Here is a 14,613-nt window from a genome sequence, read left to right on the forward strand (position 1 = left end):
GGGCAGGGTACAGCATTGAACATAACTGCTAAAATGGAAGTCTGGAGAAAATTGTCTTCTTATAGTGGGAATGGAAATGAGCAGGGTGGATTTGCGCGCGTTACTTATAGGAATTAAATATGTTGATAAACTAAAGTAGTATACATATTTTATAATAGCATTAATATCTATTATCAACACTCCTTCTTTTATATTGTTAATGGGTAACCCCTTTAGGAAGATCTATTGTGGGAGTGTACAGGTGTGTTACGTCCTTCAAATGTGGTCATTAACTTTTATTGAATTAATATGTAGATTTATGTAATATAATATTTATATAAATAGCAATGGAAATCGCAAAACGGCTAGAAATTACGATAAAATATACTGTTTTGAAAATTAAAAAAAAAAGTTTATGGAGAAGACAGATGAGTTAAAAATGTAAATATAATTTTTTTTGGAATATTGGTCTCTTATTAATACTTATTCTGCTTATAGAAGATTGTTGATGTTCCAATTTAACCCCGCCTTCTCTATCATAAACTAAATATATTTACTACAATTTTCGAGAAGGTATGATTCCCCCATTCCTGTTGGGTTCAGTAGGCCTACCTTATACAATTATTTTTTTCTTCAGAATGAAAAAAAAAAAAACGACAAAAAAGGTTTCATACACTCATTATTAAACACACACACACATATTAAAAAAACAACCAAAAAAAACACTCGTTTCCCTAACTTTCAAAACTGCCAATCAAATTTAACTATCTTCATTTCCCTTATATATATTATTATTTTTATTACTGTTCTTATTATTATGATGGTTTTAACAGAAATATGTCTACCAAAGTTTTTGGAAGGCCTCTAAAATATAATCCCCAGACTTCCATTTGAACACCTTTGTGTTTCCATTTCCTTTAGTCCAGTGTATAGCCTTCAGATTCACTACGTTACTTTTACGACTAAGTTTACATCTACCTGCGAGAAATCCTCTCATTTTAGTGAGAGTGTGTGCGCCCCCCCCCCCCCCCCCCCCCCGCCCATCCCATTTTAATAGTACGACCCCTCCTTTTGCCACAAGCAGAGGGCGATTGCGATTATATTTATCACCAACACTCCCCGACATAATAAAAATATTTTATAATACTTTTTAATCCTAAGTATTTACATTAGTAACTAAATATTTACACAATTTGCATAATCATCAATTTAAAAAAACTCACCAGTCAACCTTAGGGGTTGGTGATGGACGGAAGCAATGAGCGGTGAATCCTCTCAACCTCCCCTTTCCTGAATGCTGTGATGTCTATATTATATAATGACTCAGGAGTCATTTTTTTCCACACATTCTCATGATTGTCATTTTCCCCATTTTGTCGGCTTTTCTTTAGTTAGAATCGTTATGGTTGCTATTTTTTGATAACGTCACCGATAGCCCATAGCCTAAGGATAACATATACGTTAACATTTTAAAACTACTTTCAAAATTAAGGTCGCTAATTAAAGAGTGCCTAATTATCCGGTGCCTAATTTTCCGCCTTGTCAAAAAGTGCCTAATTATCCGGTGCCTAAATTTCCGGGTGCCTAATTATCCGGGTGCCTAAATTTCCGGGTGCCTAAATATCCGGGTGCCTAAATTTCCGGGTGCCTAAATATCCGGTGCCTAAATATCCGTAAATACGTGGTGCCTAAATATCCGGTGCCTAAATTTCCTAAATTCATATATTAGATATATATATATATATATATAATAGGTATATATAAAGATATTATACAATAATTAATTTAAGCACCTTTGCTACTGTTATCACTTGTCACCCTGGTTTTATGGTCCACCAGACTCTAACCGACGGGCGTCACAAAACTGCCAACCTCGGTAATAGTAAAGTTAGACCTCAGATAATTGCCAATTTGACAATGACACTGGCAAGCGACACCCACAACTCCAACACTGGCACCCTATAAACGAAATAAACACAATACTCTCAACTTCTACACTAAAAATAGAAATAGTGACAACCTCATACAGCATACAATAATAGATATCACAAACGAATAACTCACCCTAAACAGGGGTCCCAAAAATCCAACTGAATAATAAGTCCGAGAAACTGGTACAGACAAATAACGTTTTACGGGCCAACACACCGTCCGCTACAACCAAACTCAGAGGGTGAACTGCCTCATGACAAAGAATGACCCATAGATGTCACCAGACTTTGTGACGTAGCAAAACAATTCAAAACAAAAAAAATACAATACACTCTCGCCCCGTACACGTACTACCAGTAGAGGAAATTAAAAAAAACAGAGTTAGGAGAAAGAAATAGACACTTGTCTATACTACGCGACAAGTACTTTATTAAATTTTCAAAATTAATTCATAAATCTACTACATTACTATGCATTTTTACAGTGGTATTTTATAGAAAGTTTTAGAATTGACCAAAAAGTAAATGGTTCTAGAAAATGGGGAAATTAAAAATTAAAAAAAAAAAATTTATCTATTAAGGGGAGGCAAGTAAACTAAAATAGAAAATGTTTTAAGAAGCAGTTCAATATATCTGTAAGTAAAGTGTAGCGACCTATATATTTGTGAACATTTTTAAGAATGGAACCTTTTCATTAAACATGTCTTCATAACTTTTCACATTTGAATCTTAAGCTATAGATGTTCATCCCACTGCTTCATAAAGTAATAAAAATTGTTGTTTCTTGTTGTGTACGTAGTCTTCCTTGTGTACAGTGTTCCATGTGGACTCCATTGGTACATGTCTGTGTACCAGCTATGAATGGTGGAGTGTGGGAAGCATTGTTATGGTTTTGTAAATCTCCATGCAGGCAATGGGTTGAAAGGCTCAAATATCTCCTGTCATTGTCTTGTTCAATATATTGCTTGCATGACTTCAAATGTTCAGCTGATATAGAATTAGTTAAACTACTTATAAGAGTCATTTTTAAAAAAAAAGATGCTAGAACATTTTGAAAATATCTTCACAATTTTATAGTAAAGCACTTAAAAATGTTTTATTTAAAAAAAAAAATTTTTTTTAATTAAATTATTCTTCAGCCTTGACACTATGTGCAATGAAAAGAACATTAATGCTACAATTTCTCTGTGAAATAGCAATTTTGTAAAAGAAAGCTAGGTTTAGGAATCCCTAGCCTCAATTTGAAACTTTGCTAGGCAATTTAATATCTAAGGTTAACTAGTCTTTTGAGCATCAGTATTAGGATCTACTTGTTTTTCTTTACCATCTAAGACATCTAAAATCTATGTTCCCCATTTCTGTTTACACCTTGGCATTGTGCCATTAATTTTCTTTTCATAATTACCTAGATTTAGTATATAGTGTCTTCCAATCTGTTTGTTTGTTTTTTTACTATAACAATGGACTGCACTTTTTTTTTGATAGTTGCTATTACACTGAAAGAATGTTCATCATTATAATAATGTTCTAGGAGGCACAGTGGCTCAGTGGTAAAGCACTTGGCTTGTAAACCGGGGGTCCCAGGTTCAAATCCGGATCTTTGGGCGCCTCTGATTCCACCCAGCTCTAATGGGTACCTGACATTAGTTGGGGAAAAATAAAGGCGGTTGGTCGTTGTGCTGGCCACATGACACCCTTGTTAACCGTCAGCCATAGAAACAGATGACCATTACATCATCTGCCTTATAGACCACAAGGTCTGAAAAGGGAACTTTATGACTTTCAAAATAATGTTGTATAATTAATTACTCATAACAAGATTTTCTGCTTTTTATCAAATATTTATTGTAATGTAAAGATTTTTTCAGTAATCCTTACATAATTTGCATGTTTTCCAAATGTATCTTATGTCAAATCAGAAAAAAAACATATTTGTTTCTTGTTCCTTGTTTTGTCTTATGTTTTACTTCATTTTTTTTTTAATTCTTCAATCGCTTGCACAGTTTCAACTTCATGGACTTTCAGTTTTCATAATAAATTAATCCATTTCAACGTAAAATTTATCTTATCATATCTCTTATAACTGATCACTTCAGGACATTGTTGTCAATTTTTTGTCTTTTGCAGCTGATCCTCCAAGAAAAAGAGTTGATGCAGTTCAGTTTGGTGGTCAGGCTAGGTAGGACACTTCACTACATTGTCATTTTTTGAATACTCTTGTCACATATGTGAAAAATGTCGTCATAATGTCTAATAGACATTTAAAGTTATGTGCTATAAATGTATACTGAGTAATGTATCTTTAAAATGGCTTTTATGTGATTAAAAAGTTAACTTTTTTTTTGTTCAAAAATGGGTATCTTTCAATTAAGAGTTCCCATTAAAGGAGACTTTAACTTTAATATCAGTATTATGAAAAACAAAGAAAATCTTAGAACAAAACACTGATACAAAATATATAATAAATCTTGTTGATTAAAGTTCAGAATTAGCATAGAAATTTCTTCAGATAATTCATTAAAGGGGAGCACTTTGCTGAATATCTTATCTCCATCCAAAGTAAATTGCTTGATGTTGAATATAATTGGAGACTAGAAGTTATAACTTTAAGACTTTAAATGTTTTTGCTGAGTGCCTAGAGACAGCACAGAAACGTCTCAGATATTTCTTCTTTCTGTATAAGAGATGAGATGAGAGTGCACTAACCACTAGACTGTTGCATGGGGATGCACTATAGAAATAATAGTGCAATAATTTTACAAATTAAAATAATAATTAAAAAAAGGTGTTTTAGTACCTGTTACTTTGTTAAACATTTTACTCTGTTGGGTCATATTTATGAAATGCTAAAATAGATTGTGAGCTATAGTAATTTCATCCTGGCCACTGCAATCTCCCCCTCGCCCCCTCCCAAACTGCAGGTTTGTGCCAGGATGTAATGATCTTCTAAAAGAACCCAAAACTTGTAAAACAAAACATTGTTAGTAAATAATGTATTCTAGATATATTGTCTTTTTTTTTTGATCATAGACTCTTATTTTTTATAAGGGGAGTATTAAAGTGATGAAAATAATGTATTTACATTTGGACTATGTAATCATACTTTGATATAATTTGTTTTCTCATTTCTAATCATGTTTGTCTCTCTTTTATAACTAACAGTGCTTGTGCTTAACATATTCTTTTTGGTATAAGAAATTAAAACTTTGCTCTATTAACCTCTTGCATTGATTTTAACATTCCTCCCTGCATGTCACCTCTGCACATCTTCTATAGACTATCCCTCGGTAACATTAGTGAAGGCTCACCAGTTGCTTCCAGACGAGCACTTAAAGTACAACAAGTGTGAGTATGTCTGTATAATTAAAAAAAATGAAATATATTCTTCCTTTCATTGATTCCCTGGTAAATCAGCTTATGTTCCTTCAGCTTTTGTTACATCAGCTTGTGTTTCATCGGCTTTCGTTACATCAGCTTTTGTTTTACTTACATTGTATTACTTCAGCTTTTGTTTTATAATCTTATGTTATATTAATTTGTGTTTCATTCAGCTTGTGTTTCATCAGCTTATGTCACATCAGCTTGTGTTAGCTTATATTTCAGTAAGATTGTGTTACATTGGTATGTGTTTCATCAGCATGTGTTACATCTGCTTATGTTACATCAGCCTGTTTTTAATCAGCTTTTGTTAATTAGCTTGTGTTTCATTAACATTGTGTAAGATTAGGTTCTGTTACATCATCTTGCATTACATCAGCTTTTGTTTCATCATCATGTGTTACATTAGCTTGTGTTTCATTAGCATGTGTTACATTAGCTTGCGTTTCATCAGCATTTGTTACATCAGCCTGTGTTTCATTAGCATGTGTCACATTAGCTTGTCTTTCCTTAAGAGTGTGTTACTTTTGTTTCATCAGCTTGTATTACATTAGTTTGTGTTTCATTATCATTGTGCTACATCAGCTTTTGTTTCATCACCTTGTATTACATTAGATTGTGTTTCATTATGATCGTGCTACATCAGCTTTTGTTTCATCAGCTTGTATTACATTAGTTTGTGTTTCATTATGATTGTGCTACATCAGCTTTTGTTTCATCAGCCTGTGTTTTAACAGCTTTTGTTAATTAGCTTGCATTTCATTTAGATAGTGTTACATTAGCTTCTGTTACATTAGTTTGCATTACATCGGCTTTTGTTTCATAATCTTTTATTACATCAGCTTTTGTTTCATAATCTTGTATTACATCAGCTTGTTTCATAACCTTGTATTACATCAGCTTGTGTTTCATCTGCTTGTGTATCATCAGCTTTTGTAACATCAACTAAGTTTCATTTTCTTTTGACTTAAGGTTAGTCTGAAAATTTAAATTCATACAAATCGTTCCTTTGATGCTTTCCACCACTAAATAAGGTTCAACCCTGCCTAACACCACCCACTGCCATTCTGTGGAAGGTTTGGGCTATGATGTAATAATCTTAAACTCAGAAAGAGCATGTAGAATAAAACAAAAATAGAGGAATGTTAATATATTAAAACAATGAATATGGACCAATTTAACTTTTAAAATTAAATATGTTGTTATATTTGCTCTAGCATGGTAAATATACTCATATTAAAATACAAATTGCTCAGTGGCGTAGCTAGGAATTAGCCATCATTTGGGGGCCCGGGGGGCTTGACGTCTTTTGGGGCCCCTGTATTTGCATAACATTTAAAAATTAATGTAAAAAAACACTCATTTGGGCCCCCCTCTTAAGTGGGGACCCGGGGGGATTTTCAAATTCTCTCCCCTCCTCCCCCACCCTAGCTATGCCATTGAAATTGCTTGTCACTAAAAAAAAAAATTTCAAAATTAATTATTTGTTTGAAATTCTGTTTTTTGTTTTGTTTTAAAAAGAGCAGATTTATGTTTTGTTTGAATTATAACTGATATGTACAATTTAACCACTAACAAAATTAATTTCCTCATTCTCTGTTATACTAATTAATATTACAGACTTTAAAAAAAAATGCTTAGAATTTGTTATTATTGATCAATTATTTTTTATCTTCTTAACATATACAATACAGACGTATTATTTTGTCCTAACTTGTCCTCTCTTTTCTTGTCAGAAGAAAGGCAAGCCTGAGTGGAAGTCCTAGCTCCTCACCTCTGTCCAGCCCTAAATTGCCCAGAGCAGGACGGTCCACACCCTCCCACAGTCCATCGGCCACACCACCAGGGTCTCCGTCTATACAGTCGACACCTTGGAAGTCTCGGCTACACACCATCAAGAACAGTTTCCTAGGCTCCCCGAGGTTCCACCGGCGGAAAATGCAAGGTGAGGAGAGGGGAAGGGAAGGTTGGAAGGACAGAGAAGGAAGTGGAGCCACAAGCTCTAAAGGAGGTACAAATGCCAATGGTGGAGGTGCAAACCACCCCACTGTTAGTGATCTTATCACCAATATGCTAGCGCCAAATGAGGGCGATTATTGTAGTCATATGTTTTCTCATAATCATAACTCTGGTAATGCTCATAGCAACCATCACAACAACACACCTTCCAAAGCAGGTTACTATGGGAACCACAGTGGCAGCAGTGACAGCAGCAATGGTGGACCACCTCCAAGCCCACCAGACTACAAAGATGTCATGACGGCAAGGAACGGTATTACGCCCACGCGACACGGTTCCAACCAGCCTGACAGCAGCTCCAAGGATATTTTTAGCATTGGCTCAAGAGCAAGTGTCGCTGGTAGGGACCACCTATCACCACCTCCTTCACCAAACCTCAGCTTGAGAACCAATCACCTTGCCTACAGAGATCGGGAAGGTGCTGTATATGTGTCCTCTTCCACTGCATCAACTCAGCACAGCACCCCTTCACCGCAGCTCCCACACAGAAACATCCCCACCCCTAATTTGACCACAGTCAACTCTCCAACTACTCTGAGAGACAGGGACTACATAGGCAGCAGAGTTGGCAGTGGCAACACAGTCCAAACAGGCAATACCTCCTCTACAGCAGTTAAAGAAAGAGAGTATCTCTTAATGAGAAACAGCATTCTTGGCTCTCCCAGGTTTCACAGGCGCAATATGCCAGGTAATATGTGGTCTTCTTGCATGCAGGCCTGCAGACTAATTTTCTTCAATGGGGGGGACACCCTGGTCTCAACCTAATCATGGCTGCATGACCAAAACTTCTATAATATAGGGTGAATCCTAATTAGGGAATAGTATCAAACTACAAACCGCATGACTCTTCTATTCTGATCTCTGTTAAGGAAATGTTTTATTAAAATTTTCAGAAAATGAAGGCCTATAATATTTTGTTTACAAACTTTAACCTTCAATCAGCAATACATTGTTAGCCTTGATAGGGCCTATTAATTTTTTTTTTAAATTAAGATTATTTAATTTATTTTAAACTAGTATTCATCAAAAGTTGCCTTTTTTTTTATAATAGATGTTTTTTCACTTGTTATTTTACATAAATGATTTTCTTTTTAAAAATAAGATCTATATTTTTTTCAGAAATTATTTTTTATAAAAAACAAAAACATTTCCTAACTATTTTCTTTTGTAATATTGGTTATCGATTAATAATCATTTGAATCATTAGTAGCAGCATAATTTGTATGATTATACTAATGCATTGATTGAAATTTATTAAATTTTTTTTTAATATAAATATATATATATGCTATATATATATATAACATACAAGCTTGTGCTACTAATTTTTATCCCTTCTTAAACTTTTTTGTGTCCATGTAAGATGGAATCATGTTGAATTTTTTGTTGCATTTTTGGGGAAATGCAGGGAAACATATTTCCAAACCCAAAATCTCATTTCCTTACTTGATTGATCTGGCCTGCTAAGCAAGAATCCTCGCTATGTTTCTCTCTGTGATACTGGTTATTGATTCTGACCTAATTATCTTCACAGGCGCTGTATTACTGTTTGATGTTTTCTCCTATTCTGTATTTCATTTGGTTTTTTTTTTCATAATAACTAACTGTGACAAAAGAATGTTTGTATGCTCTGTATCAAGTGTCTGCAACCTGTGGCACACTTGAAGAATGTGGCATGTTTTTAAGAGCATGCAAAAGTTGAATAATCAGAAAAATATGTGAATGTAGACTAAGTCATTACATGCAACTAAAACTAAAAAATCACTAATGGCATGCATGTTAAATTAAATATCCTTCTGGGACACATTGTTGCCGACAGGTTGCTGATTCTGTTCTATACATATAAACAAAATCTATTGATGTTCATTCTTTGCTTGTTAAGTTTGTAAGATAAATCATCGTATAATCATTCTGTTGTGAGCATACAATTAAATGGACAAACTTTTTGTGAGCAGGGAAAGTATCTTTATTAAAAAAACTAATTGGTTCATACAAAGTTCATTGCAATGTTATGAAAAGTGACTTTTTTGGAAACAAATCAGCTCATTCTATTCACATTAAATCATCATGTCTACGCAAAAACAAATTTAATTCATTCTATATTTATTTAATCATCATGTCTACCTAAAACAATGTGATGTATTGCCAACCTAGTATTATATATTCATTTATGTTTTTCCAAATCATTTCATCATCTAACCATAAATGGTTGAAATATAATTGGTTTATAATTGTATTTAAAAGTCAATGGTACATTACTATGCTCACATGATGTTGTATAATTGTCACATACCATCAAGTTTCATTGTTTCATATCTTTGGGTCCAATTTAAAATGGCTGGATGTGGTGTTGAATTGTTTGGTTCTGGTGTTCAATTGAATTACAATTTCAAAATTTCATTTTTTTATTCACTAAGTTAATTAAAATGTACTATATATCTCAACCTCAATCTTTCTGAATTATCATTTACAGTAGACCTTTTTAAAACGTTTATTGCTTCCAACAACTGTATAGGAAGTAAAAATTTTTCTGTAAAAGCAATACAATATTATTGGCTTACTCATAAACTGTCATCCAAATATGTAAAACCTACTCTAGTAGGCCTACATGTTTAATAAACCTTAAAATGAACACACACACAAAATTTAATATATCATATTTACAGAGATGAAGCTGAAAATGTCATTCCCAATAACAAGCTACTATTTTTTTTTAATACAATGAAGTTTAAATTAAATAAAAAGAGGCCAATGGATATTTTGAAGTAAAATATTTGTGTGTGTACAAATAGCTAATGCAAGTGTTACATAGTTTGCTTAATGATCTGTTGATTGTCTAACTAGGGGGAACTAGGAACAGAAAAAAAAAAATCTTGCTAAAAATGTCACTTCATCAGCTTTGAGGTCAATGTGTGTTTCTGTCTCAGCAGCCAAGGGTTCCACCACTTTAGCCACCACATCCCACTGAATTGATTGTAGCCAAATATTCATTTTTATCAATAGCCCAATTCTAGATCTGTCATGCAGCTCATTTTCAGCTTTATCCTAATCTCTTGTTTTGTTTTGATATTTAATCTAGTGTATCAGCCAGAGCCAATAGAAATGGATAATCTTACAGGTGCCTAAAACTTTTTCTGCATTTTGTTGCATGTAGTTTGGGAAGATGTGTTGATAGACTTAAACAATGAATATATTGCACTCCTATTCATGTTCAGTAGAGTTGTGCACATCTAATTTATACTCTGTGTGTTTATAAATTAGAGGTAGAACACTTTTTCTTTCTAAAGAGAAATAGGATGCCTTACTAAAACAAAAAAAAATTAACCATCTTGGGATCTCTATTTTAGTTTCAAGGAGAAATAATTTGCTATAGCTTTAAAAGTTTACATTTAAAATACTGGAAAAGGAAGATGAAAAAAAAATGCTTGGGATGTATATATTCAAGTTCAACAATCTTTAATTATTAGATATTTATATATCTTTTTAAAAAAATATGGCTATAAAAATATTTTCGTTTATGATATTTATAAACTGTATTGTTATCTGACTGTGGGTCTTGTGCTGGGGGGTCATTATGTCATTCTCACTATGTCTCACAGAGATTCAGGCTATTACCTGACCTATATATCTTCCAGAACAAAATTATTTGCATTGATCACATCATAGCTATCTTATGTTTCACTCTTCACAAACAACTGTCTCATCAAAGTAAATATTCTCTGCTTTTTTTTCTAAGCCTCTCCCATGAAGGGATCAATGGTTCTTTCAACTTATGTATGTTAAAATAAATGAATAATAGAGGGTTGAGGCTACAACTGGGACAAAGCAATTTTGATAGCCCACTGTATTAGTTCATCAGCTCGTTCTCCAAATTGTGTAAACAAAAATTTTTTTTACTTATTCTCTGTATTCAGACTTTTGTTGTTATACACCTGCTAATACTTTCCATTTTTACACCATCGCTTATTAATACTTTATTTATTTACACAGTGCTTGTTGAAATGTCTCATAATATCACCCTCCCTATTTTCTAAGCATCACATGTAAATATTTTGTTTCATTTAATAGATAAATTATAAAAAATTGATTTTGGTTAACATTGATTTGAATAAACCCTGTCATGTGATATGTTTTCAACTAATTTTGATCTTATGCCATTTTATGTTTAAAACTGTTTTTGTTTTTTTTAAATCATGGTTTAATGAATCTTACACAAAAGTAGTCACATGACCTTCTAGAATTAAAATTTTGAAACAGGAAGCCCAAAAGCAGATTAGAATTTAGTCCTAAGTTGTTGACTGTTTAACTATTCTTGAAGATTTTTTTTTAACAAAATTAGTAAATTAACAGCCTAATAAAACCATATGGTCATATAATATTACCTTGGTAACATGAATACTAGCAATAGATCTACAGAACATTGTATCAGTGATAAACATCTTGCAATTTGTGTATCAAAGCTAGAAAGTCTGGTATCTTTTTGCAATCCTGCATTTACCTTAGTTATAACTTCCTCTACTCTATGTACTTGTGTAAGGTTTATTTTAAACATTTGCTACAACTGTTAATAGTTAGATTATCATGTTTGGTACAGGTTTATTACAACAGGCAATGATACTTTTGCAGTGTTATCACATTATTGTAAATTTGTAATCCATTTTCATACAAAATGTTTGGGATATTTTACTGAAATGTGTCATTGTACTAGTTTATGTTAATATACTTAAATTTTAACAATTGCTGTGTAAGTAAGCCTCAACTTCCTAATTAAATCTGAATATCACATATCAATTTAAGTAACAATTATTGTGAAAAGTAAAGTATACTTTAGATTACACTTGGCGTATTTCCTATATTTATAAAAAAAATTTTTGAAAAAGTGTTTTTTTAATTTCTCTTTTTCCACCCAGTTCCAACATCAGATGAAATTACTATGACACCAGAGTCATCACCTGAGTAAGTGATGTTTATTTCTATTTTTATAGTGTTTTTCTTTATTATCCAAAATTATAGTGAACTATTTTATAACCTTATTAATTTAAAATACTGTAAATATAATGTAGATATAAGTTATAGTAATTGTACTATTTTTCTTTTATAAATTTCAACCCTATTATTACTGTACTAATATCAGCACCAAAAAACGTGTTCGTGTCGTTATGAACTTTATTTTATTGTTTTGCACAACATTGTGATCAAGTTTTTTGTGTGTTTTCCTTTTCCTGGTTATTAACAGACAACTATATATATTATATATTAAAAGGTTAATAAGAAGTGATAGAAGTTTTGATTATTGTGTCTGCAGACTTGCCAAAAGATCTTGGTTTGGAGGACTGATGGGAATGGAACAAGAACATCATTTTGTTATGGTCAGGGAGAAAAGTTTTTCGCAAGTCAAAGCTGATTTGGTTCATGCCTTCCTTTCAGTGAGTTTAAAGAAATCAAATAGCCTTGAGCTCTAGTTTGATTGTTTGAAAATCAACTATAAATGTACTATAATGTTTATAAGCTGATCAAACTCAAAACTGGTTTCATTCATTTAATTTGTAATTTTAACTTGGTTATTTCAAAGTACATACAACAGCGCTGATTGAAAATGTAAAACATTAGCAAGTCAAGTTAATTTGTGCACAGGCTGTGTAGAACAAGTTCATTAACAATTTTTTTTAATAATTAATGATAATGACATCCTCAAGATAACCTTGAAATTTTAAATATTAGCTGTATTGAAAAATCTACATATTAGCTGTATATACGTTTCTAACACACAAGCTCTTATTACACATAAATACTTTATTTTTCTAATGGCACTAAAGAAAATCATGTAGCTTTTTTGTTCATTAATTACTATCAAAGACTTGTGACTTGGTAGAGGCATAATGTTTTTATTTGTGACTTGAGGATTGAATGGAGTGTGGTTGCTGAACAGTAACTGAAGGGTATGAAATCTTGGTAAAGCTTGGATTTTGAAAATCAGGATTTTTAGGAGGTCCTTGAATGCACCCAACTGGGTACATGATGTACATTTTGGAAAAAAAGGTGGCTGGTTATTGTGCTGGCCACATGACACCCTCCTTAATTGAATAAGATGAGCTTTACATCCCCTACCCCCTAGGGGTGGCTTCACCTTTACATTGAGTTCACCTTGTAGGTGTTTACAAAACTAATTTTGAAATGTTTGGTACCTAACAAATCTAATCTGCATAAAACGTATTAACAGACTTGTGACTTGAGCCACTGTGTGGTATCTACAACAACATTTCGTGGGGAGTACAGGCGGGGTGGAGGCTCTTCAATGTTCTCTAGAAATGTTCGGTTTCAAGTGGACATTAGCCCAGCCCCGGGAGAGCGTGATGCAGCATCGGCAACAACATTTTGCTTGACCTTTACCCTTGTATCTGGTAAGTCTTTAGATTTGCACATCTTCTTGCCTTATAGCAAAATGGTTAGCAACTTCTCTTGAAAGTGATGGATCACTAGATACTAAGCTTCCCAGCTATGTAAAGTGGTGTCCATTCATGGTGGTCTTTGGGGCTGAGTAGACTTAAAGTGACATATATAGAAATATTCTGGTTTTCAATAAGAAATTTTCGTCCATTCAGCTCAGATATTAGGTAACCTACACAACATCTGTTATGGAAAATGTTAGGGCCATTGATTACTTTTTATCATTGCACCCTGCTTCACCCTGCACTTCAGATTTTAAGGTCCTAAATTAATTTTTTAAAATAACGATTACTGTTTTAATATTACTTTTTCTTGCTGTAGGTCCATCTCGACGTTTCCGACGTGTTTGTGAACACCTTCAAGCTTTAATGTCATCCCCAAGAGGAGAGAACCACAGAAAAATTAGCACAGACAGCACTGTTTCATATTGTTCTGAATTAGTTCCAGCTTCTTATTGTTCTTCAGCTAAAGAGAATGGAGATTCTGATGTGAGTTTTCTTTTCATATTTTTTTTTGGTAGTTTAAAATTTGATTTTCTTCAAAGTTTATTTCATGATAAAATTTATATTGATATGCAAAAAAATTTTTTTTAATTATTGAATTAAATCTTTAAAGACGGATTTTGATGGATCAAGTTACTAAATCTATACCCTACCTTTATTCAAAAACACTTTTCTCTCAAATACAATGTGTGTCAAATACAATGTGTGTCATAGTGGATTCTACTTATGCGATCTCATATATTTTGTTGATCTTCTAATGAAAGCCAAGAATTTTTTAAAACTAGTACTAGTGTCACCTTTTTCAAGATTGCCAGAGAATTGTAAACAAGATATTTTGTACACAATGGCTTCTGTAG

The 14,613-nt window shown here is 32.9% G+C and overlaps 1 protein-coding gene across 18 annotated transcripts in view; it reads left to right on the forward strand.

Annotated features, from left to right (window-relative positions):
• The window catches only part of LOC106072940 (serine/threonine-protein kinase BRSK2-like), a 173,537-nt gene that overhangs the window by 153,256 nt on the left and 5,668 nt on the right, over positions 1–14,613 (forward strand). For 8 of the 18 annotated variants that reach the window (XM_056045388.1, XM_056045396.1, XM_056045389.1 and 5 more), the window contains exons 14-21: positions 4,038–4,089; positions 5,187–5,255; positions 7,025–7,995; positions 10,387–10,425; positions 12,218–12,263; positions 12,613–12,733; positions 13,528–13,708; positions 14,076–14,242. In XM_056045388.1, coding sequence (XP_055901363.1) covers positions 4,038–4,089; positions 5,187–5,255; positions 7,025–7,995; positions 10,387–10,425; positions 12,218–12,263; positions 12,613–12,733; positions 13,528–13,708; positions 14,076–14,242 — 1,646 coding nt within the window. The remainder of the gene's footprint in view (positions 1–4,037; positions 4,090–5,186; positions 5,256–7,024; positions 7,996–10,386; positions 10,426–12,217; positions 12,264–12,612; positions 12,734–13,527; positions 13,709–14,075; positions 14,243–14,613) is intronic. The other 10 variants (XM_056045395.1, XM_056045398.1, XM_056045399.1 and 7 more) reach the window with 6 other exon arrangements.

Source organism: Biomphalaria glabrata, chromosome 10 (assembly GCF_947242115.1).
Source record: "Biomphalaria glabrata chromosome 10, xgBioGlab47.1, whole genome shotgun sequence".
Lineage (NCBI taxonomy): Eukaryota > Metazoa > Mollusca > Gastropoda > Planorbidae > Biomphalaria > Biomphalaria glabrata.